Genomic DNA, 22048 nt, shown 5'->3' with positions numbered 1-22048 from the left:
GCAGAAAATGTGCTGCTAATTAAAATGTTTGACATGCGTTTTCGAATCCTGAATTTTAAGTATCATTCTTTAATTGTCCTCACACTTAGAAGTGCTTAAATGTTCTCATTTTCACTGCTGCAGTGCTCACCGACAGACGTGCTTATTATGGACTGCACACATTCACTCCCGGCCCTCACCTGCCACGAGGAACATCCACATCCTCTTTTTTCCAGCGCAGAGCAGGCGGCGGGTCACCATGGACCTGACATCTGAACTCCACACTCTCATCAACCAGAACCACCTGGTTCACAGGGCGCTGCATAAATGCTGGTCTTTCTAAATGAGGATCGCATACAGCGTAGGTGTTAATTAGGCAAAGGGGTTAAATGTTGTCGGTGCATAGAGAGCGAGTGAATATTTCTGCACTTAGCCGGTTTTTACATTATACACCGAGTGTAGAAGAGATTTCCTACCGTATACTGAAAGTTGTGCTTTTTCACTTTCCCTTTCTCCAACCATGTTAGAGGCCACACACACATATATCCCTGAATCGCTCTTCTTAGTATTTGAAATGGTCAGCTTTCCTCCTCGGACCTGAAGAAGGCAAAATTAGCTAACCAGTTCAAAGCAAAATATGTTAAACTGCAACATATTATTAACGTAAACGTAAGGTTAACATGCAGTTTTTCATTAAACAGCAAACAAGATGATTGACATGTTTCTATGAATTTTTCTTTTTTTTTTTTGAGGTTGGCAACATAGCTTCACATTTTATTCGTCTTCGTTGTTACCACCATGTCCGTTTTTGGAAAGTGAACCCACCATGATCCTGTCATCCTTGAGATCCAGTTGAGTTTTGTCTCTTCGCCAGAATACGGTCGGCTCAGGATGCCCGCGCGGAGGCTGACACTCAAAACTCGCAGTTTCCCCAACCGCCACCACCACGTCCTGCGGGTTCTGACGGAAGTCATCTCGCAACACTAGAATCGAAAGCAGATGCAACACAGAATCATATTTTAAATGTAATGATGTATGATTTCTTTAAATATTTGACTTCCTCCAGCTGGTTTTGGAAATCAAAAGGTCACTCTTAGAATAAGTGATCTTTTCTTTGGCAAGTATTTCACAGTTTTCTAAAATAGAGGCCAAGCCCTGGTGGTAGATTGCAAAGTGCAAGTGCATACAGCAGACACATAAGAGAAAGACATAATTCACACATAAAATATCACACATAAAACTTCTAAATCCATCTACAGGCTAAGTAGCAAGTTCCTACAATTAAGATTAAACATTTCAAAATTAAAAGAACAAAAAATACATTGACATCTGACTTAGCTTTACTGGTCAAAGTTTTTAAGTTTTTAGTTTGTAATGTATATGTTAAAAAAATCAGTAAAGAATTCACCAAAAAAAAAAAAATCTTCATATTTCATACAACCACACAAGGTGACCTCTCCATTTTTTTTTGAGAAAAATCCCCACAGTTTACCTTCTAACTATAAACTAGTTTCCTTTAGTTTGAGTTTATTGAATGTAGTGTAATAAAAAAATAATAATTATATACAAAGAAATAAATTTAAAACAACCTTCGACATTGCAAACAGAGCAGATGTAAAAGAGTCAAAAGACACATTTTCTATATAATTTATGTCCTCCGAAGCTTAGCAAAAAAGGAAAAAAAACATGTACTGGTTAAGAATAATGCTTGATGCTCATGTGATAAATATGAGCTAAAAAAACAAAACAAAACAAAAAAAACTTGCATGTAATCTCTGCTTTGGTAAATATAAGCAGCTTGTGGTCAGTGAAAATATTTATGAGCCGAGCCACGAGCCAGTGATGTTTTAAAGCCTTATATGCCAACATCAACTCAGGGGTATAAGAAGGTTCACTGTGGGCCTCAAACTGAAGGCTGTCCAGAATAAAAGTACTGCAAAAAATGTTTCAGTGAAAAGATTGAAAGAAATCAGTTGTTCCAATAAAATCACTAGTTTGGTTGAGTCTGTTTTTCTGATGAAACCTTGGAAAGAAAAAGCAGAGCCTGTCCTTTTGCAGCAGACACGGAATCAGGCCTTGGATTCCTGAAAATGCATTTGCAGTACGCCGCGTACAAATTTGAAAAGAAAGTACAAGTGACTAAGGGTATCAACTGGATCAAACAGTCCTTCATAAAGACCTGTGAAATTGCAGAAAGGCCTCTATTAGGAGCAAGGGTGCGCACATTTCAAAACATCTCAGTGATAGCAACACATTTCAGAGACTTGTTCCAGCACAGTTATAGTACCTGTTTCAAAAAAAAAAAAAAAAAAAAATTATATATATATATATATATATATATATATATATATATATATATATATATATATATATATATATATATATATATGGAAACTCCTTCATTACTCTCTGCAAGGAATCCACACCAGCTGGAAGGAGGGCGACGACTATTTTATATAAAAAAAATAGCTCTCAAAGCCAAGCGTGGGTAAAATATCACGCTATTCCATTTTTATCTCACATCTACACACTTTTTAGTTCATTAGAATTCCATTTTGAACACTTTTATCATTCCCAAGTCAACATTTTCATTTATCTAAGAATATCTGCGTCTTATTTTCATTATTCCAACAGTACGTGTCAAACAATTACCGCACAAGCCAAGAGAACGCATCCTGACCAGATGTATGAGGTAGTTAAGGTGAAGTTAAAAGGAACAAATCTTCAAAGCTCCATAATGCTGTCAGAACTGTTAAACAAATATCTGTTTAAAAGCTGCCGCCGCTTTAAGTAGCTGCAGGAAAGACTGCACTGTACGCCGTCGTTGGGATTAGGTTTAAAAATAGAGATTGTACGTTGGATCCTGCAATGATTTGTAACTCCTTAGCATTAATAGCTTGTGACATGTTGTTTTTGCGCAAAGCCTTGCTGTAGGCCCGTTTTAAATAATAAAGAGCAGTGTGTGACATCAATCACAGCCATAAAAATAAAATACTGATGCGTCTTACCTTTTCTCATCAAAGAGCTATGGGCTTCTGCTTAAAAAAAAAAAAAAAAAAAAATAGCAGCAGACTGTCATTTCTGCTTTAACGTATGAGGAATTAATGAAAACTGGGAGAGATTAATTATATCTCACTGTAAGTGATAGTTTGTAAAACTCCGAGCAGCATAAACCTGCATGGTGCTCAGTCTGCCTTTTATCCTCATTAATGCCATAAATTGTTCTGTAGATATACCGTAGCATGAATTCCAAGTCCCCGAGGACACCTCGAGTGAAAAGGAAATCAGGAAGCAGCCAGTGGCCCTTTGGCCCAGCTGTCAATCACATCCCGCTGTAAATGAGTCTCAGTTGCAACACTACTTTGGCACAGACGTATGCCTGGTTGGCTGTCATGTTGTAGTGTACGCTTAGTGACCCATTCCATTGCAGGCAACGTTGCATCCGTCCAGGCACACAACAGCGTTGCTTGTCCCCGTGTTGACAATGCTTTTCTAAATCGTGTCCCGGGAGGCTTTAAAACTCAGACGTAAACAGGGGGAAAACTTGAAAACTAGATAATTGGGTACGTGAAGTGTAAAGATACTGACAGAGAAGTAAGTGAAAACTAAAAAAACAAAACAAAAAAATGTCATTTGAACATTTCTGATGAGAGTAGAGAGAAAACAGAGAGAAACTTATTTACGGATTTATTTGAAGTATGTGTCATAGACCGACACAATGTGGTGTAGATTTGTGGTTTTGAAGGAAAATAAAGTTTTTTTCCCCCACATTTTTGACAAATACAGATCAGAAAAGTGTGGTGTGCATTTCTATTCAGCAGCTATGAGTAAATTCAAACATTACAACTAAGTTTTTTGTTTGTTTGTTTTCTTTTGGATATCTAGAGAATTATTGTCCATTCTCTTTGAATGCATTTTAACAGATATTTCTACGTGATCTCAGTTGGATGTGGGACAAGAGCAATGGTTTCCCTCAGCAGACTCTCCCCCCTGTGTTCTGGAACTCCACAGCTCCTCTACAGTCAACATGGCCTCTTGGCTGTTGCTATGACTACAGCTGTCCCGTCATTAGGTGGATGGCCACGTTTGGGTAGATTTTCAGGTATTGTACATACTCGAGTTTTTACGTTGCAGAAAGTGGACTATTGTAAATCCTTCTCAAACTGTGTAATTTTCCTTTCATATGTGTTAGTCTACCACAAGACATCTTATTAAAATACATAATGGTTGTGGTTGTTATGTGACAAAATGTAAACGGGTTCAGAGTGTATATGCCTGCTGAAATACTAGCTTGTTTTTGCAAATGTGTATTTAGATTAAAATATTTCAGAAATTCTCTGACCAAATGATATTCATGGCAGTGCTTAGACATTACCAACTTTCACAACAATGTGAAATCACTACAATTTTGGGGTTCTATTTTGTTTCTAATAATAATTTGGTTGCTTTATGATGGAGTGTGCCGAATCATGTCCGTGCAAATTGGAAGTGAATTACTTGTTGCGTGCAATTTCTTCTTAATAGGCTGCTGTCAATTTAAAAGGCTGTGAAAGCGTGGTCAAATACATCAGCGCTGCTGGTAGTCTGGCAGTGATTTATTCAGTCCTGACAGTATGTATGAATGGCCGCCGTCCTACCGCCTTCCACGCTGTAGAGGCTGTTCCCTTTCCCCTGCCTGATCTCGCTAAGAGGCCCGTGCGGCGTTCTGTGGGTGGTGCGTACGATGGCATGCGAGACATGGGGTGGAGGTGCTGGTGTTCTAATCTGTTTTTCTCAAATGAGGAACCCCCGTAGAGGCAGCAGTAATGTGTAGTCTGTTGTCTGGTGGTAATTATTTCAGATGCTGTGCCTGCCACCTCTGCCTAATGCTGTTTGATTGAGTACTGCTCAATTATTCAAACAAGGCATTCAGGGGTCTCACCCATTTGCTAGTTACATTTATCAAATCAGAAGGAGAATAATTTGTAAATGGGTTTCATTTCATGGAACAATAGGTGGTAAAGGTACGTGACAAGGTGGCAGTCTGTGAAAACAAATAACTATACAGAGACTCATTACGTGATCAGAAGAGGGGATATATACGGTAAAAAAAATTGGAGACGTTTTGTGCAGCGCATCTCGTCGAGCATCCTTGAAGGAAGAAAAGAGACAATGAGGCATTTTTCTCTGTTACACAACTATATTTTACATGACTATCAATTTAAATGATTACAATAGGGCTGAAACGATTCCTCGAATGATTCGAGTACCTCGATTACTAAAATTCCTCGAGGAAAATTTACCTGCCTCGAAGCTTCGTTAATTTATGTTTTATTAGTTAGCGCACCGTGTTCCGGACGGGACTTCATTTGCGTTGCGCGGAGCTCTCACTTCCGCCTCTGAGTTGTTGACAAAAGCTAAGTCTCAGCGGCATAAAGTCCAATCTTCAAGATTGGCCCGTGGGGATTTTATGGATTGATGATAATGCCCGACTTTTTATCGTTTTTGGGGAACCAATAAGCATCCTTAAAATGACTGGGGGAATGCCTGGAGTACGGCAGCATTTCTCCTCCGGGGCTGCTGGTTGAAAGCGAACGGCGGGAAGAGCGCTGAGGTGAGCGGATAGCCTGAACAGGGCGGGCGGCTGAGTAGCTGATGCTTACCGTGTAAATGTAGCTTTACCGACGAACCGCACAATAAATTTCATATCCCGGTCTGAAGAAACGGGTGGCGGAGCGCATCGTACATGGCTGGTAGATGAGTTTCTGAGTGTGACCAGTGAAGGTGTCGTAAATATCCCGTATTGCTTCCCCCGTGTTCGTCCCCCGGTCTAACGGTTCGTCAGTCCGCTGGTCTATTTCCTCCCCTCCACCCCATGTTCGTTCATTCGCCCTCTCCTCCCACTCCAGGCGGCATTTCCCGTATTTTCAAACCCAAAGCGTGACAGGTTAGGTGGCAAGGTGAGTTTAATTAATCTATTAAACTCACTGAAGATGAATACATAAACTAAAAGCTGGATTGTAGACATTTTTTATAAGCATATTTGTGAGCCTGCCTCTTTGTTATTAAATTCAATAGAATTTCAGATTTTTCTATAACTTTTCTTCTGGTTAACTTAGAAAGTGAGCTATTATTGTTACAGGTTAGTTTTCTAAACTACAAAAAAGCAACTGTTAGGGATGCTCAAATATGAAAAATTGGACTGATATTGATATCTGATAGTAACACCGGTATTATGCCAGATTTACCGATATTTCATTTTATAATTTTTTTAAAATCCGATTACTCGATTAATCGTAAGAATAATCGATAGATTACTCGATTACTAAAATATTCGTTTACAACAGCCCTAGATTACAAACTGAAGATTAGGAGAAAGCAGAATGCAGACGTATGCTAGCATCTGTCATTATTGGAGATCTGAATTCTATATAAATAATACGCTGATAATCATGAAAGTACTGCTGCTGTGAGCAACCTCTATGTGTAACCTCACATTTTTAAAAAGCAAAAATCTGAAAAATGTGGGGCACATTAACCATGATATATCTTACTGTGTATTGAAGGTTGTTCCGTTTAAAGTTGAATCTTGAGTTTGGTTTTCAGGCAATTAGGAAACATTTTGACAGACACATTTTGGACTAGTACTTATATCTATATGTTGCCCGGAGGACACATTTACACGCCTGTCTCTGGTTCTCTTACTGTGATTAAATAACATTAATAATTTAACATTCGCAACAAAGTCCGAAACGTTGAGTGGCCAAATCTGTGGCCTAGAAATTGCTGCCAAGAACCAGTTGTGCTCCTTCTCGTACCATCACCTCTTTGTAAAAACATTTGGCTAGACATTTTGTACAAAGAGCTGCAGGACGAATATTAACATTTTTTACCATATTTTTCGTCACGGCGTCTCTTGATTTCCTTTTCTTACATCATTTGTAGGTCAAAATTACAATTTGTCCCAAATTCATACAAAAGTGACATCTTCCTGCTGTGTTAACATGCAGTTTATTAACATGTGGACTAGGGCTGTTGTAAACGAATATTTTAGTAATCGAGTAATCTATCGATTATTCTTACGATTAATCGAGTAATCGGATAAAAAAAAATTCTAAAATGAAATATTGGTAAATCTGGCATAATACCGGTGTTACTATCAGATATCAATGTCAGTCCAATTTTTCATATTTGAGCATCCCTCAAATATGAGGGATGCTCAGTTGCTTTTTGTAGTTTAGAAAACTAACCTGTAACAATAATAGCTCACTTTCTAAGTTAACCAGAAGAAAAGTTATAGAAAAATCTGAAATTCTATTGAATTTAATAACAAAGAGGCAGGCTCACAAATATGCTTATAAAAAATGTCTACAATCCAGCTTTTAGTTTATGTATTCATCTTCAGTGAGTTTAATAGATTAATTAAACTCACCTTGCCACCTAACCTGTCACGCTTTGGGTTTGAAAATACGGGAAATGCCGCCTGGAGTGGGAGGAGAGGGCGAATGAACGAACATGGGGTGGAGGGGAGGAAATAGACCAGCGGACTGACGAACCGTTAGACCGGGGGACGAACACGGGGGGAAGCAATACGGGACATTTACGACACCTTCACTGGTCACACTCAGAAACTCATCTACCAGCCATGTACGATGCGCTCCGCCACCCGTTTCTTCAGACCGGGATATGAAATTTATTGTACGGTTCGTCGGTAAAGCTACATTTACACGGTAAGCATCAGCTACTCAGCCGCCCGCCCTGTTCAGTCTATCCGCTCACCTCAGCGCTCTTCCCGCCGTTCGCTTTCAACCAGCAGCCCCGGAGGAGAAATGCTGCCGTACTCCAGGCATTCCCCCAGTCATTTTAAGGATGCTTATTGGTTCCCCAAAAACGATAAAAAGTCGGGCATTATCATCAATCAATAAAATCCCCATGGGCCAATCTTGAAGATTGGACTTTATGCCGCTGAGACTTAGCTTTTGTCAACAACTCAGAGGCGGAAGTGAGAGCTCCGCGCAACGCAAATGAAGTCCCGGCCGGAACACGGTGCGCTAACTAATAAAACATAAATTAACGAAGCTTCGAGGCAGGTAAATTTTCCTCGAGGAATTTTAGTAATCGAGGTACTCGAATCATTCGAGGAATCGTTTCAGCCCTAATGTGGACATGCAATTATATTTCCACTTTCCTGAAAAGGGACATTTCGTAATTTCACCACAGGTTCTGTATGCTCACCCGCTCTCAAAAGATGACTGGTTGTCATCTAAAAGCCAGATTTCCGCCGTTTCAATAAAAACAACGATGCTCCTGTAGATTCCATCGTGTTCGAAATAATCCTTTTATGCTATTTCATAACGTACGACATGTAAGATGAAGAGTTTTAATAACAAATTCACTATAGTCATTCAGAAAGTAGGCATTATATTTCCTAGGGGAACCACTCAGACACACCATCATCAGTGTTAAGATGAACAATTATGATTATGAAGTCAAATTTCCATTTGCATAACATCAGGAGGTTTAATACCCACTGCATGCACCTGCTTCATAAGCAGTGAATGTTCTAGTTTGAATGGCATCCTGGGAAAGCCCCTCCTACTGCTGCTACCTCCCTTAAAGACAAAGACAGGCAGACAAATACAGAGCGGCAAGAAACGCAAAAGTTAAAAACCTGAGTTGCTTATAGCTTAAGTTTTCAATATTTGTGATTGTAGTAATATGCTTCAGATAAATGCTAAATTTCGCTACAGCTGAGGTCTCTCTCAACGTTTCTGAGCTGGGTAATAGAGAGAGGGGAAGCTTCAGTAAAACCTTAAAGTTGTGCAGCACACAGTCACCATCTTAGCTTCAGTTCGGCAAAAGAGCTAAAGAGTTGCATGGAGAGTGCTAAAAAATATTAAAGACTAACTATATTCACTTACATCATGAAAATGATATTTTACATCATGCAGCTGTGAGCACCTTGTAAGTGTAGCCTTCCATACTGTGGAGCAACCCGGTGGAGTGCTCTCTTTGCTCTTGTTCGAAAGGAGACATTTGGTTTCCACTGGATATATGGAGGAAAAAAAAATATTCCACAAAGTACAGTGAACAAAAATGAATCTAAGCATGATCACATGTGCTTAGATTACAATGTTTCAACCTGGAATCATTTTTTTCTGCGTAATTGGCTATTAACAGGTAACAAATCTTTCCCGTCCATATTGCCTATCCATTTTGCAAAATAGCATTTTCTTTTAAATTACTATTTGAGCTCGGTTACAAATAATGTAGCTTATAGTAAGTATAGCAAATATGTCTAATTGAATCTGTTTATCAATTAATCTGAAACAGGAAGACATTTGTTTAGTTCATTACACAAAGCGAGAAATAAACAAGGTGTGACGGACAGATGGCGTCGGGTGACAAAATAACAAAATTAACTCAGCCGGCAGTCTGTTTACTTTCTACAACACAAAATCAAGTGTGCCTCGTTTATAGGTGTGTGTTGGTGGGCAAGTAAGCTAACAATCCACTGAGGGGATTTTTATAATTTCATGCTGTACAAACTCACACAAAGAGAATGGTTGTGGCAGAAGTGAAAACACCACTGAAGGCAAAAGGGAAATTGTTAATGAGTAGGGAGGGAAGATGAAGATGCAAACACCTTGTGAGTTTTCTGTGTGTAACAGATGGCTGTATTTCCATTTGGGAAACACAGATGCAGTGACGGAGTGCGGTGCCGCATGTAGATAAAGCTTGCATCATCTAGGAAACAAACAGAATTTTAAACCGCATTCAGGCTGCATATCAAACAGGAGCTCTGCTCAAAAATACAGTGCCTAGCGAAGGTATTCAGCCACTAAAGCTTTATAACATTTTTGTCTTGCAAACTGCTGTCAAATTTCAATGTATTTTTCTTATTTGATGTCCTGACACAAAATAGCACAGATACAGAAAATGGAAGGAAAATTATGTTTGGTTTCCGGGACTACGTTGAACCATAAACACATTTTAACTGAGGCGCTATTGATCAACATTACAATGACAACAATAATTATGATTAACTCTCAATATGCAAAGTTAAACATATGGTACAAAGGCTTGACATATATAGTGTTCTACCTGACACAGCATCCAAGCAATAGATTGTATTTGTGATATTACACACTACAAGTATTGTAAAAGATTCATCAGAGTAATACATATTAGTTTTCTTACACACAATAATTCTTTAACTCTTTATTAAATTGGGATATATTTTATATATATATTTTTGTGATATATTTTTATTAAATCGGGATAAGGGGAAGACTTAAATAAGTATTCACTTCTTATTCCTTTTCAAACAGAAAAGCAGCAATAATTAAAATTTTTGTTCTTGGTTATGTGTGCACATGTTTTCTCTTGTCCTACTGGTTATTTGTTTTCTTTGTTTTTAAAAAAACCCTGAAATAAATACAAAAAATAAAATTGCATCATCATGATACTTTGCACAGCTCTAATGGATTTCCTTTTATACATAAAAATCTGAAAAGGTGCCGTGTATTGGCATTCAGCATCGACATTCACACTGACAGGATGATTAACAAGAGCAATATTCAGTGAAGACCTTGCGACTCATTGCAACTCTGGAAGACCTGACGATTCACAATTTAGGTGGGAGAATCAGGACAACAAATTGTTAAACACGCAAATCTGGCCTTTATCAAAAAACAGTTAAAGAAAAAACCCATCATAGTTCTTTTCCTGGGACATGTGTGTATGAGGGTGTTCTGTCTAGAGGAAATCAAAATTGGCCAATATACAAACATGCAGAAAAAGATGTTGAAGACTTTTTCTGGAGGTGGCAGCATCATGATGTGTTGATGCTTTCAATCCATCTACACTGAATCAAAACTTTTTTTGAAGGAGTTTCTGCTCAGATCCTTTAGAAATGTGTGCAAATTTGAAAGGGACATGCACTCTAAGCAGCTTGCAGATATTTGCTGCAAAAAACTCAATGCTAAAAGCAGATTAAAAACAAAACAAAACAAAAGAATCTCTGATTGTAATGCCACAAAATGCGGAAAAAGGTTCAAGTGGTATGAGTCCTTCACAACGGACTTGAGCCTGTTGTCATGAATTATGAACAAGTCAGTCGTGTGTGCAGTCAGTGGTCCTGTGTTGAAAAAAGCTTTAAAGCCAACAGATTTCTCGTGACAGGGGTCTGCTAAATTGTGCTTTGGAGTTTGCTGAAGAATCTCTTTCAAGAACATAGCCTGTAGGGTGTGTGTCACTTTCTCAACAAGTCAAGGATGTTCCACATCTGTCACACACAGAAAATACATACGGACACATGCATGCATACAAACACGCACGGAAACAAATAGAAAACATCTGTATACATATATCGCAAGCTTTGCTGTGGACTGCAAACACATCATCACCGTTCAGGACACAGGAACAGAAACCAGGACGGAAATGTTGACACACAGTCATGGGGGAGAACATTTTCAGGGCGAAAGGGGCTATTTGCACCAGGGATTCTTTTCTTTTTCCCCTTCCTTGCATAAATGAACAACTTAACATGTCTGTGGCCTAAAAAAGTCATCAGCAATCAGTCAGGACTAAGATCAGCAGGGAGATGAGGAGCATTTACAGAATGTCCCCTGAGGCTAGAAGCCCAGTCCAGACTTACATTAGCTATTATATTTTTGTCTTCTCTACGGCAGTACAGAACTTTTTATGAATAATGTTATCCTGAACGGAGATGTGGAAACCTTAAGGTTGTTGGCATTCATTTATGGCTCTCTCACACGGTGGTAAACCGTGGCATTAATGTGAAACAGCGCAGTCACTTACGGAGCAGATGTCATCAAATTTTAGAGCCAGAGAACCTTGAAGTCCCAAAATTAATTTCTGTCAGTTTTTTCTGGTATTCATCAGGGTGATAAATTACGCGGACAGTGATGAATTAGATCGCTGACTGCATTCCTGCTTTCACCAAAGATTATCATCGCAGGAGACCTTTGTAAAAGTAAACAGGTAATGCGGAGCGATTTCTCTTAACATACCAAAAACATTCTCTTTTCAAAAACGATTTTTGCCTCATGATTATGAAACAGTAGGTATCTTGGCATTAAGGCAAAAAGCAATGGTTTTTGTTTGTGAGCAAGAGAGGTTTTTTTTTTTTTTGCACTAATTTTTTATCATAGTTTATTACTTTTATTTGTCTTGCGTCAGCACAACATTGAGTTTCTTTTTTTTTTCTAATGCTAAATGGGTGAAATCAAGAGTGCATCTTACTGCAGCTGCTGTGTGGCTGTCAGTAGTTTAACAGCAGATCCAACCACCGCTTGCAAAGTGACTTTTTAAGGCCAAACAACATGCAATGAGAAACTAAAGAAAGACTGATGCCAGTGTTGTGCAACCAGACCTTCACAAGTAAAAATAAATAAATAAAAAAATCAAATTCATAAAGCATAAAAAGTCGTTTTTCCATTTGCTTCCATTCACTGTCTTACAAATCCACTAATTGTCGGACTAATAAACATTCGTTTGACAGAGTTGTCTGGGGGAAACGTATTGATTCACGTTTATGTACGAGATGGGGAATTTGATTTAGAAATTGTGGTACAAATAACACCATTAGGACAGAATTTGATGTTTTTTAAATTACTGTTTTTGTTACAGGTCGGTCATTTCTAGTGTGGTGAATTACAGACTAGGCTCAAATTGAAGGTGGCAACTTTGCCATTACTGGAGGGAAATGGAAATAAGCAACCTCCGGTGAAGCATAAGTCCAAACACGATTAAACAGACAATTTTAAAAAAATCATTATATACTGTATATTCTTTAAAACACCAGGTAACTAAACTCTCCCAGGTGCTACCTAATGTTGCAGGCTGAGGGGTAAAAGTTTCACTTGTCTTATCCAGCATGTTTCCTAATGATTCAGGTTGTACGTGAACCAGTTTTAGTCTCAGTTCATTGCCATTTTGACAACTGACACAAATGTAAAGAGCAGCGGAAGACCCGGCAGTCAAGGGTAGCCAAAATCAGCAGTCTCCCAAAGTATAAGCAGACAGCTTGCAAACCTAGCTCTGCTTTGCTTTGCTTTTTGGCATCATTAGTGTCAAAACCAATTAGAGTTAATGTGAAGGTTGGAAATAGAAGCATGTCCAAATGTGAGCTTGCCTGTGGCAACACGAAATTTTTGCAGAGTTTTTAGATGCAGTTTTACTTTCTGCTGCGATTTGAGCTCACATGAGCAGGAGTTCATGTCCCCCCCCCCTATTTGCTAACAACGCCGAACAAAGGATTAAAAACATGCGGTTTACGCAGTTTTATTCATAAAGTCTCCCTTCATGGCAAGTGTGCACATGAATTCACACTTTTCTGTATGTTCGTACCGCATTAGTTATGCATGCTTTGGCCTTTGAGTTAGAAGCCAGTCAGCCACTACGAAGAGTTAAACACTCCACCATTGTCATGTTTAATTAACCTCCATTCTCCTGTCGTGTAATGTAAATTGAAGTTGTGGATGGCATGGGCTGGATCTGCCCTCCTTTGGCTTCTCCACATCGCTGCTGTGCCTTTGACTCGCCTCGCCTCTAGTTACTGTAACAGCATTCCCTCAGACCACATCTGCACATCAATAATTAATAACCACTGTCTGCATCCATCTCTTCCCAAGAACACACTGCTGCATCTCCCACACTCACCTATGCAATTTTTTGTTCCTTCTCTTGACTCTCAGCCTCAGTGTCATCGTTATATACGCTGTAAAATCCAGATGTTTTTATTTGCGTTACCATTAACGTAACATTTTCTCAAAGATTTAAGGTAGGTTAATTTGTCTTCCCATTATTTTCTTCTGTTCTATTATCCTAGCTTTATTTATTTTCTTCCGGTTTTCACGGCTATTAAAGAAATCTTTAAAATTATGTGCCTGGGAGGCACCGATGCCCTGTGTTCATAAACCGAGATGCTGCTCATGCAGTTATTTGAGGAGTAAACGAGAGGAGGGGGGGGAGGGTAGCAGATGAAAGCAAAATATAGAAAAGGTCGATAACATTATTTTTCTCTCAGTCCGTGGATATCGTAGACCCTTACAGCAATATTGTCGAGATGCACAACATGAGCTGGAAAATGAGTCAGGGATCAGAATCCAGCATTTTATCCGCCTTGCTTCACTAAAGCAGCGGTCACCAAGGGAAAGAGCTTTCTTGCAGGCTCTCTTCTTTTCTGACTGAAAGCAGGGGCTGTCGCTGTGTTTTCACAGTCATGGGAAACATCAAAATAATATCTAATAGTGTTCCCTCGCAGTTCTGTAAATGATTCATAGTCAAAGCTGGTATTTTTGCACACTTGTCTTTGAAAGACGCTGTCAGGATTTTTTGACACGTTCTATATCTTCTTCTGCTTTGATTCTGTCTTCGTGGATGCAAGAGACGGTAAAAACCGCCAGGGATAATCTGTACATCTGCACAATATAACAGGATCAAACACAACTCATCATGGCCACTGGAGATGGTTGCTGAGCTGTGTTTACCGCGGCATCCTGGCTTTATTCCTCTGTGCACGGACGCATACAGATGGGCCTCAATATGTACTTGTTTGGACAGCATATAAATATGTGCAAATGTATTTGAATGAATACCTGGAGCTACGAAGCAACTGTTGGCATTCGGCACAAAAAGAAACTAATTAATATGGTAATGCCGTGTTAGCACGTTAACCGATAATACACGGGAGGTATTTTTGCTTTGATTTCGATGATTGGCTGAAGAACTTTGAACAGACAAGTGAAGTACAGAGATCAAATATGGGATTCATGTAGCAGCTTCATGTGACCTGACAACAGGGGGATGCGTGGTACACATGCTAGTCCCCCATGACACCCAACTAAGAACTCACATTTCACCGCAACTGGATGCTCCACCTTACTTACTTCACAGTGTAAAGAGACACATTTTAACGGTAAAGCAGGGGTCTCAAATTGAGAAAAGTCTTTTAATTTCACAAAAGCTACCAATAATACAGATGTCCTAATTAGATCCGCCTTCCGCTGAAGCCTGATGAAAACGTTTTTTTTTTTAATTTGGTAATGGGAGCTTCTGATGCCTGTTGTTGGTCTATTGTCTGTGTTTTGTGACATGGTATGAATTCAGAGGTCCCCACTAGGGCAGCACAGAGAGCAGCTACACTACCTGTCATTAAAGCTTTTAATGTTAAGGGCAAAAGTCTTGGTGACTGTTAGTGGTAGTGGTATTTTACCACACTAAATTCTTCTTTATCTTTGTGAGTTCATAGTTAACTAGAAGGGTACTGAAATATGCTACTAAATCATCATCTGTCTCCATCAAAATGAAGTTAGCCTGCCACTGCCACACACAAGCTGTTTCATGTTACGGACAAACAGCATGTTTCAGATACTGATGAGATTTCTTTTATTTTTTTACAACCGAACACTCTTTCTTTTGTCTGTTTATTAGTTTTCCATTTGCTTAGCACTAACGGCACCAAAGGCACGACAGAGAGCGAGTAAACAAGTGTCCCAAAGTCTGAATAAACCTCTCATAGACCTCTACAAATCCTTAAAAACTATTGATTCAAACCACTTTAAAAGATTAAAAGAAAGTCTGGCATCTTAGTAGGAAAGCATAAAGAAATTAAAGGTGGTTTGTAATTTGCTTCGCAATAAGCTCCTACTATATGCCGCCCCCAGCCTCCAACATCAATGATCCAATGAGCAGTTTAGGAGATTATTCACCCCAAATCTATGTTAATCACATCTATGCCTACCCTCTTATATGCTTAAGGGCAACGAGGATGTATCCTCTATGTACACAGGGATCCATTGGAAGGGAGCAGCTAATACTTACAGACCTGCTGCCTCAGAAACATTTCCAAGATCCGTTTCCTTTCCTTCCATCACATTCATAGATTAGAATCTAACAAGAGAAAAAACATGTTCTATTCTCCAGGTATGACATAGTACCTCTACATAAAAACGAAACAAAACAAAATTCCAACTATCTAGACAAAATGTTTGTTTCAAGTTAGCTTCTCTCAATATTCCTTCGTCAATCTTCGTTTTTTGTTTGTCCCCCTCTGCATTTATAATTTACATTCTGTTGAAACAAAGGAGGCGGCTGCTTCCAAGCATTCTGCCAGCTCTGTTTATCCACTAACACTATATAAGTCCCGTTCGCCACGCACTTCCAAATCAGTCCCAAGTGCCTATCCACCAACGTTCTCCCCATCAACAAATGTACACAGTGCTTTTCAAAACCAGTCTAACGGAAAGGTCTTAATTCGAACACACGCGGATATTCAAACATTGCTGCTCATTATTTGAGCAGGGTGTGTGGTTGCGCTGCTTGACAAAATAACTGTAAATACTGACATGGCTAATCTCAGCACAGCTGTTAGTATTAGGTCCTTTAATCCTGGTCCAGATCGGTGATGTGCTCACATTGGCTTGGGGACAGATGAGCAACAGCCACCAGGCTGCCAACTGGGCTAAAGGCAGCAGACGGACGCTCACTTTCAGACATGATAAGCTGTGAATCTGTGAGTCGTGGAGCGCAGCTTCCAACCGCGCAGTTTTAGTCAAACATCAGCAGCATTTTGACTAAATATTGCTGGCTCTACTGAAACTTCACATAAAAACACTAAAATTCCTTTATATTCCAGAAATAATGGGGGGGTAAAAAGGGTAGATGACACAAATACTAACATTTTTGCATTGTTTTTTTTTAACGAGACTGAAATAAAATAATGGTTGGTACTGACTAATAAATCAAGGTGGGTATTATTAGATGGCAAAGCATTAAAACATGTTGACAATCTGCCAAAGAAGAAAGACTGTGGCATTACAGAAGTTAGTATTTTTACGGTTTTGTCTTTTCCGTGACGGGTAATATTGATAATATGATTTATGCTGAGGTTGAACTAGAAACCGTGATAAATTTCCATACAATACTTAACCTTCAAATTTTTTGTTTTTAGTTGCAGTAAATCAAATAGAATAGAGGGTGTTTCTATGTGCCTCATAGCAGTTGGGAGAATTGCACAAATTGATAATAATCTGTTCAGAGGCGTTCTTTTAACTAAACCCTAAATATTTTCTTGAAAACCAGTGAATAAGGAAACATTTCGAATGTGATTTTACATCTGATTTCCCCATCGTGTACTGTCACTAAGTCAGAGTAATTGTGTTGCAAGTAAAAAAAAAAAAACAGTATATGCAAGTGCAATTTTAAACACAAAAAGTAATTTTATTTGCGCTTATACATTCTTAAGTGACAACAAATAAAAAGCAAGCTTTCCTGCTGATCTCTATTAACAACTGAGAAAATTCTTTCAAGGCTGACAGATGAAGCGAAGCACCCCGTCAGTAAACACATGCAACATACGAGGGGAACCGGCACTGTTAGCTCAGATGTTCAAAATATAAAGACGGATCACATCCATTTGATTTTTTTTTTCTCTTCCCAATGTTTTATCTGATTTCATCAAATCATGTTTGTTGATGGTTTCGTAATCTGTCAGTCAGTCCTCTAATGGACAAGCGATCATTCATCCCGGAGTGCTCCCCTCTGATGATTTATGGGGCACCGCAGAGTGATGGGACTCTTCCTTCAGGCTGTGTAATAAGCCCTTAAATCACAGTGAAAATGACTGCTGTGAGAGGCTGATGCTGCACTATGAAGTGCTGCACTTCTCTGCCGCTGACATGCTGGAGCCGGTCTGCACCGACTCCTCTGTCTGATCTGCATACAGCGCCGTGTGCCAAGCCCGATCGTCTGCGGTCAGATGAAAAAAAGGGAGAGGAATAGACGAGACGGCAACTGTGTCACGTATCAGAAAGCAGAAAGGTCGTGAGTGTAAGAAATGAAATGAATGACTGACAGATGGAAGCATGGGCATAGATGCCAAGCCATATTCTCTTGCTAGGAGGCGTAAGGAAACTGACAATCCTGTCTCCTCTGGAAAGGAGAAAAAAAAAAATCAAACAACAACCCCCACAGCATGTAAACAGACTACTCTGTTGACAGCCTGGCCATTTTTTGATCCACATAAAACTGGAATCCAGAATGAATTTTCATGAACTACTGTACCAAGATGAAGGCACCAAAATTGACTCCAATAATAGAATCATTCCTATTGTTAGGTTATGGTAAAAATACATTAAAATTGAAATTCAAACAGCGAAAAATAACTCTACAAATGCCCAAACCAATGAGAGATTTTCTTCTCCCCCTCAACGTAAGCTTGCAGGTGCTTTGAAATGGACTAGAACGTGAGAAAATGTTCTCTTCTAATTACGATGCCCTGCTGTGAATTTTCTCCTCTAATTACGGTGTCCTTCTGTGATCGTCTTCGATGTTTTCTTTGAAGCCGGAGCACGCGGACCAGGTGTGGAGTAGATGTCAAAAATAAAAAAAAGAAAAAAAAAAAGAAAAGGAACGAATGAAAAGGAGGTCAATCAATACAAGATGGCTTTCCCCTAGTTAATAAAGTTGTATTCAGTCTGTGCTCCCAACAGCTCCAAAGGCCGCACTTATGATTGTTAAGTTGCTCCAATTACTTGGTGGCAGAGACTTCTGTGAAAAGCCTCATTAACCCCTGGCTTTGGTAAAAAAACAGAAAACAGTCGGGTGTTTTCTCTCAGGGAATGTAATTGATGGGACACCACAAAACAACACACCCACTGGAGCATCCAGTCCCTCAGCAAATTATTGCTTCGCTTACAGCCCAGAGTACACCTGGCTTTGATTTTCATTTTCTGTACCTCAGTGTAACGTATAATGTGCTGCAATCGGGTTCTGTGTATGACAAATGTTACTTGTTTCAATGGTAATAATTGGGTATCACAAATCACACTGTGTGATGTGAAAGCAAATGGCATTTTTTATTTGACATTGTGTAGCTAGATCTGATAAAGGAATACATGTTTAACTTCAAGTGTGCTAAGGAGACTGATATCTCAGAGGTTTTTGTGCATTCTATCAACAGTCCAAACTTTTGTGGGTGAAATGACTTATAGTCTCAGTTGCTTTGTTGGTCCATTTTATGTTTTGCCAATGAAATACCATCAAGATGTGTGCAATAAGACCTGGGTTGAGCCTGAAGCCGACTACTCCAAAGGTTTTCTGGAGAGGAAATTCCAAAGACAACATAAAATTTCTTGTCAGATTAAAGTTCCGTAATAAATACACAACCGAGAGCCTCCCATTATAGATCACTTTGTCCTTCCACATTATACAAGATTATACTTTGAGTATAGGCACGCTGTCTGCGCGCACCGATTGTATAATATGAGTTTACCAATTGTACACAATGCTTGTGACGAAGTCCTTCATTTCCCACAAATCAAGTGATTAGTAGTAAGTTTGTTGAGCTCGTTGCTTCTTCTCCACCAGGTCAGCCGCCGTACACCTGGTAGAGTTATACACTACTACTCTTAACCTCATCAGCTTTGTGTCACATCCAAAACAGTTTGATGTGAACACTGTTTCCTGCCAAGCTGTTGACATAGACAGAGTATGCATATGATTTTTCACGCATGAACAACTTTGTAACTACAAAAAGTCCAAAACATGCACAATTCTATAGTTACCCTTCTGACAATTTTCAGTTTGACTTATTTAAAAAAGCTAAAATCTGCGAAAACTGAGTTATTCAAATCATATTTTCTGTTGTCCTACTCGTTTTGAAAAGTGGTCAAGAAACCCAAAGTTGTGGATAACTAATTTTTTTAAAAATTATAAAGGTAAACTACACATAAATTCTGCAATATTTATTTTTTGCTTCTTTTTTTTTTAATCGCAATGGTCATTTAAAAAAAATAAAAATAAATAAAAAATTGACTTTTCCTATCATATTATAGGCTGGCATTTTCTTGTCAATAAATGTGGAAGGCTTTCTATATCCTGTAAAAGATATAAACCTAACGTGCCTTTTGGAAAATAAATTTTATTCATATCCATCCACTGGGTTTTATTTTTGGAAAAGTTGGGGTGCAAGCAAATAGGTTCTTACACGATCTTCAATATCTGAAGTCACATCTCAGGCTGCGCAGGCTTAATGGGATGAATCCTCAAGGAATCTTCTTTTTCATGTTTCTCTCGTGCAGCACTTCTGGCTCAACAAATGCTAAAAATATGACAGTCAGAAAGGTGGGCGAAATTCACATCCCCTTAGAAAAAAACTTAAAGCCTATAATTTATTCTGTAAGTGCAAGTATCATCTGTCGGAGCATTCAAGAGCTGGAGGAATCTCATCCACCTCTTCAGCTATTTGGTATTAATAATTCCCCCCCTAAACCCTCCTACGGCCATACCTCCTATCCTGGGAGATAGCCTGCAAGGCATAATCACCTCTGATAACAAGGCTATCGCAGCAGGACTTCCATTCCTCTTTTTTGGGGGGGAAGAGAGTGGGGAGGGTTACCTTTTTTAAAAGAAGTAATACTTATTCCCACTACAATATTTTCAATTAGCTGATTTGTCATACTGCGGAAGCTGTCCGAGATATTTCCAAGCAAACAGCGTGCCTTTGTGTCCTTATCATTTAATTGATCAGTGGAATGATGTGTAGTAATGAATCGTTTCTGAGTAAATTTATAAATGACAGAGCGTGGCATGTGGTAACAACTTCATTAGCCGGGGTTCGAGGTTTTATCAGAATTAAATGTTCATTACGGTGCTACCTTGGTCCCACAATGGTATCTGCGAGCAATCGGAATTAGAGCAATAATTCATTTAAATGAACATATTTTATTGCAAGCAGTCACAGCCAGACAAATCCTACCAGAGATAGTGTGTACTCTTACTCCTTTGTTTAGGCAGTGAGCATGAATTAGTAATAAGCCCGGTGATCCCCTTGCAGCTAAATAGGTTAGGAAAGAGTCTATGCTGATGCATAAAGGAATATGGTGGCTGTAAAAGACAGAGAGAAACTGAAATAAAAACAGAATCCGATACAGCGGGATGCAGAGAGGGACTTTGCTGGGGAGAGGTGGCTGTATTTTTCCAAACTTGGTGGGTGTGCTGTTGAGCACTACATGGCTGAGTTGAGCTGCGGCGCAACTGGCTGTGGCTCGCTTTGAAACCCCCTCCCCCCCTCCACCCACAGAGAGTTTCCAAACTGTCACATGCCACTGAACCACAGTAAACAACAAGCGCGCGCGGGTACACACGCGCACACACGCTCTCACACACCAGGTCTAGCCATTTTCATTAACAGAACCACTGGCACACTCAGCCCAGCTGGTTTCCGAATCGACACGGGAGCTGCACATCTGGTGTCAGTGCTCCGTTAGCAGGGAGGCCATCTGGTTGAGCGGAGGGAGGGAGGAGACAGGAACAAGTCCAAAGAGATTCTCATTGATAGGACTCTCATTGATATCAACGCATACACATAAAAATGGATTTGTTTGTCAGATGCACTTGCAGCATAGACTCCGTGTGCATTAGTCCTCTTTCGAGTAAGAGGATTAGATGTCAAAGTCAGATTTTTTATTTTTTATTTTTTTCCTCTGAGCATTTGCAGCTAATGGCAATGAACAGACAGTATATTTAATGGCTCTGACTCCGACTCAGCAAAACACACATCATCGCAACATGAATATTTCTCCATTTGTATCCCTCGGCTTCCTATTATAATACAGGATACAGCGGCATTAATAATCTTAAGTGTCTCTGTGTGACACTACGGTACATTTTAACTCGTCTGATTTACTTTAATAGTGCCTAACAGTCTGCTTCTGTCAAATAACTGTCTGTTGGTAGTACCCTATATCTGCTCATTTCTTTCCAGCGAACTGCAGTTACTTCAGCAGATAGTTGCATCTAAATTGATTGAATAATTAACTTAAATAATTAAGTTACAGCCGCAAGTCTACTGAGACATGTCCGTACCAGCTTTGCACATTTAAAGCTGGAATTTATGTCCATTCCTCTTTGCAAAATAGCCTGAATTCAGTCATATTGGCTCAAGAATGTCAAATAGTTTCAGGTCATTCAGAGTTTTGTTTTTGTTTTTTCTTCTTTTCAGGATTGTTCTTTTTCAGCTCCGTCCATCTTCTTATAGCCCCTGATGAGGTCGGATGCCTCC

At 39.3% G+C, this 22048-nt stretch overlaps 1 protein-coding gene across 1 annotated transcript in view; it reads right to left on the bottom strand.

Moving 5' to 3' along the window:
* The window catches only part of LOC106914846 (roundabout homolog 2-like), a 114911-nt gene that overhangs the window by 40812 nt on the left and 52051 nt on the right, over positions 1–22048 (bottom strand). Inside the window, exons 3-5 of the mRNA XM_088012576.1 lie at positions 805–962; positions 456–576; positions 180–318 (exon numbers count right to left, since the gene is read on the bottom strand). Coding sequence (XP_087868702.1) covers positions 180–318; positions 456–576; positions 805–962 — 418 coding nt within the window. The remainder of the gene's footprint in view (positions 1–179; positions 319–455; positions 577–804; positions 963–22048) is intronic.

This window comes from Poecilia mexicana, unplaced genomic scaffold (assembly GCF_051168715.1).
Source record: "Poecilia mexicana isolate PSO_F unplaced genomic scaffold, ASM5116871v1 scaffold_14, whole genome shotgun sequence".
Taxonomy (NCBI): Eukaryota; Metazoa; Chordata; class Actinopteri; order Cyprinodontiformes; family Poeciliidae; genus Poecilia; species Poecilia mexicana.
This window is presented reverse-complemented; position numbering and strand designations above follow the sequence as displayed.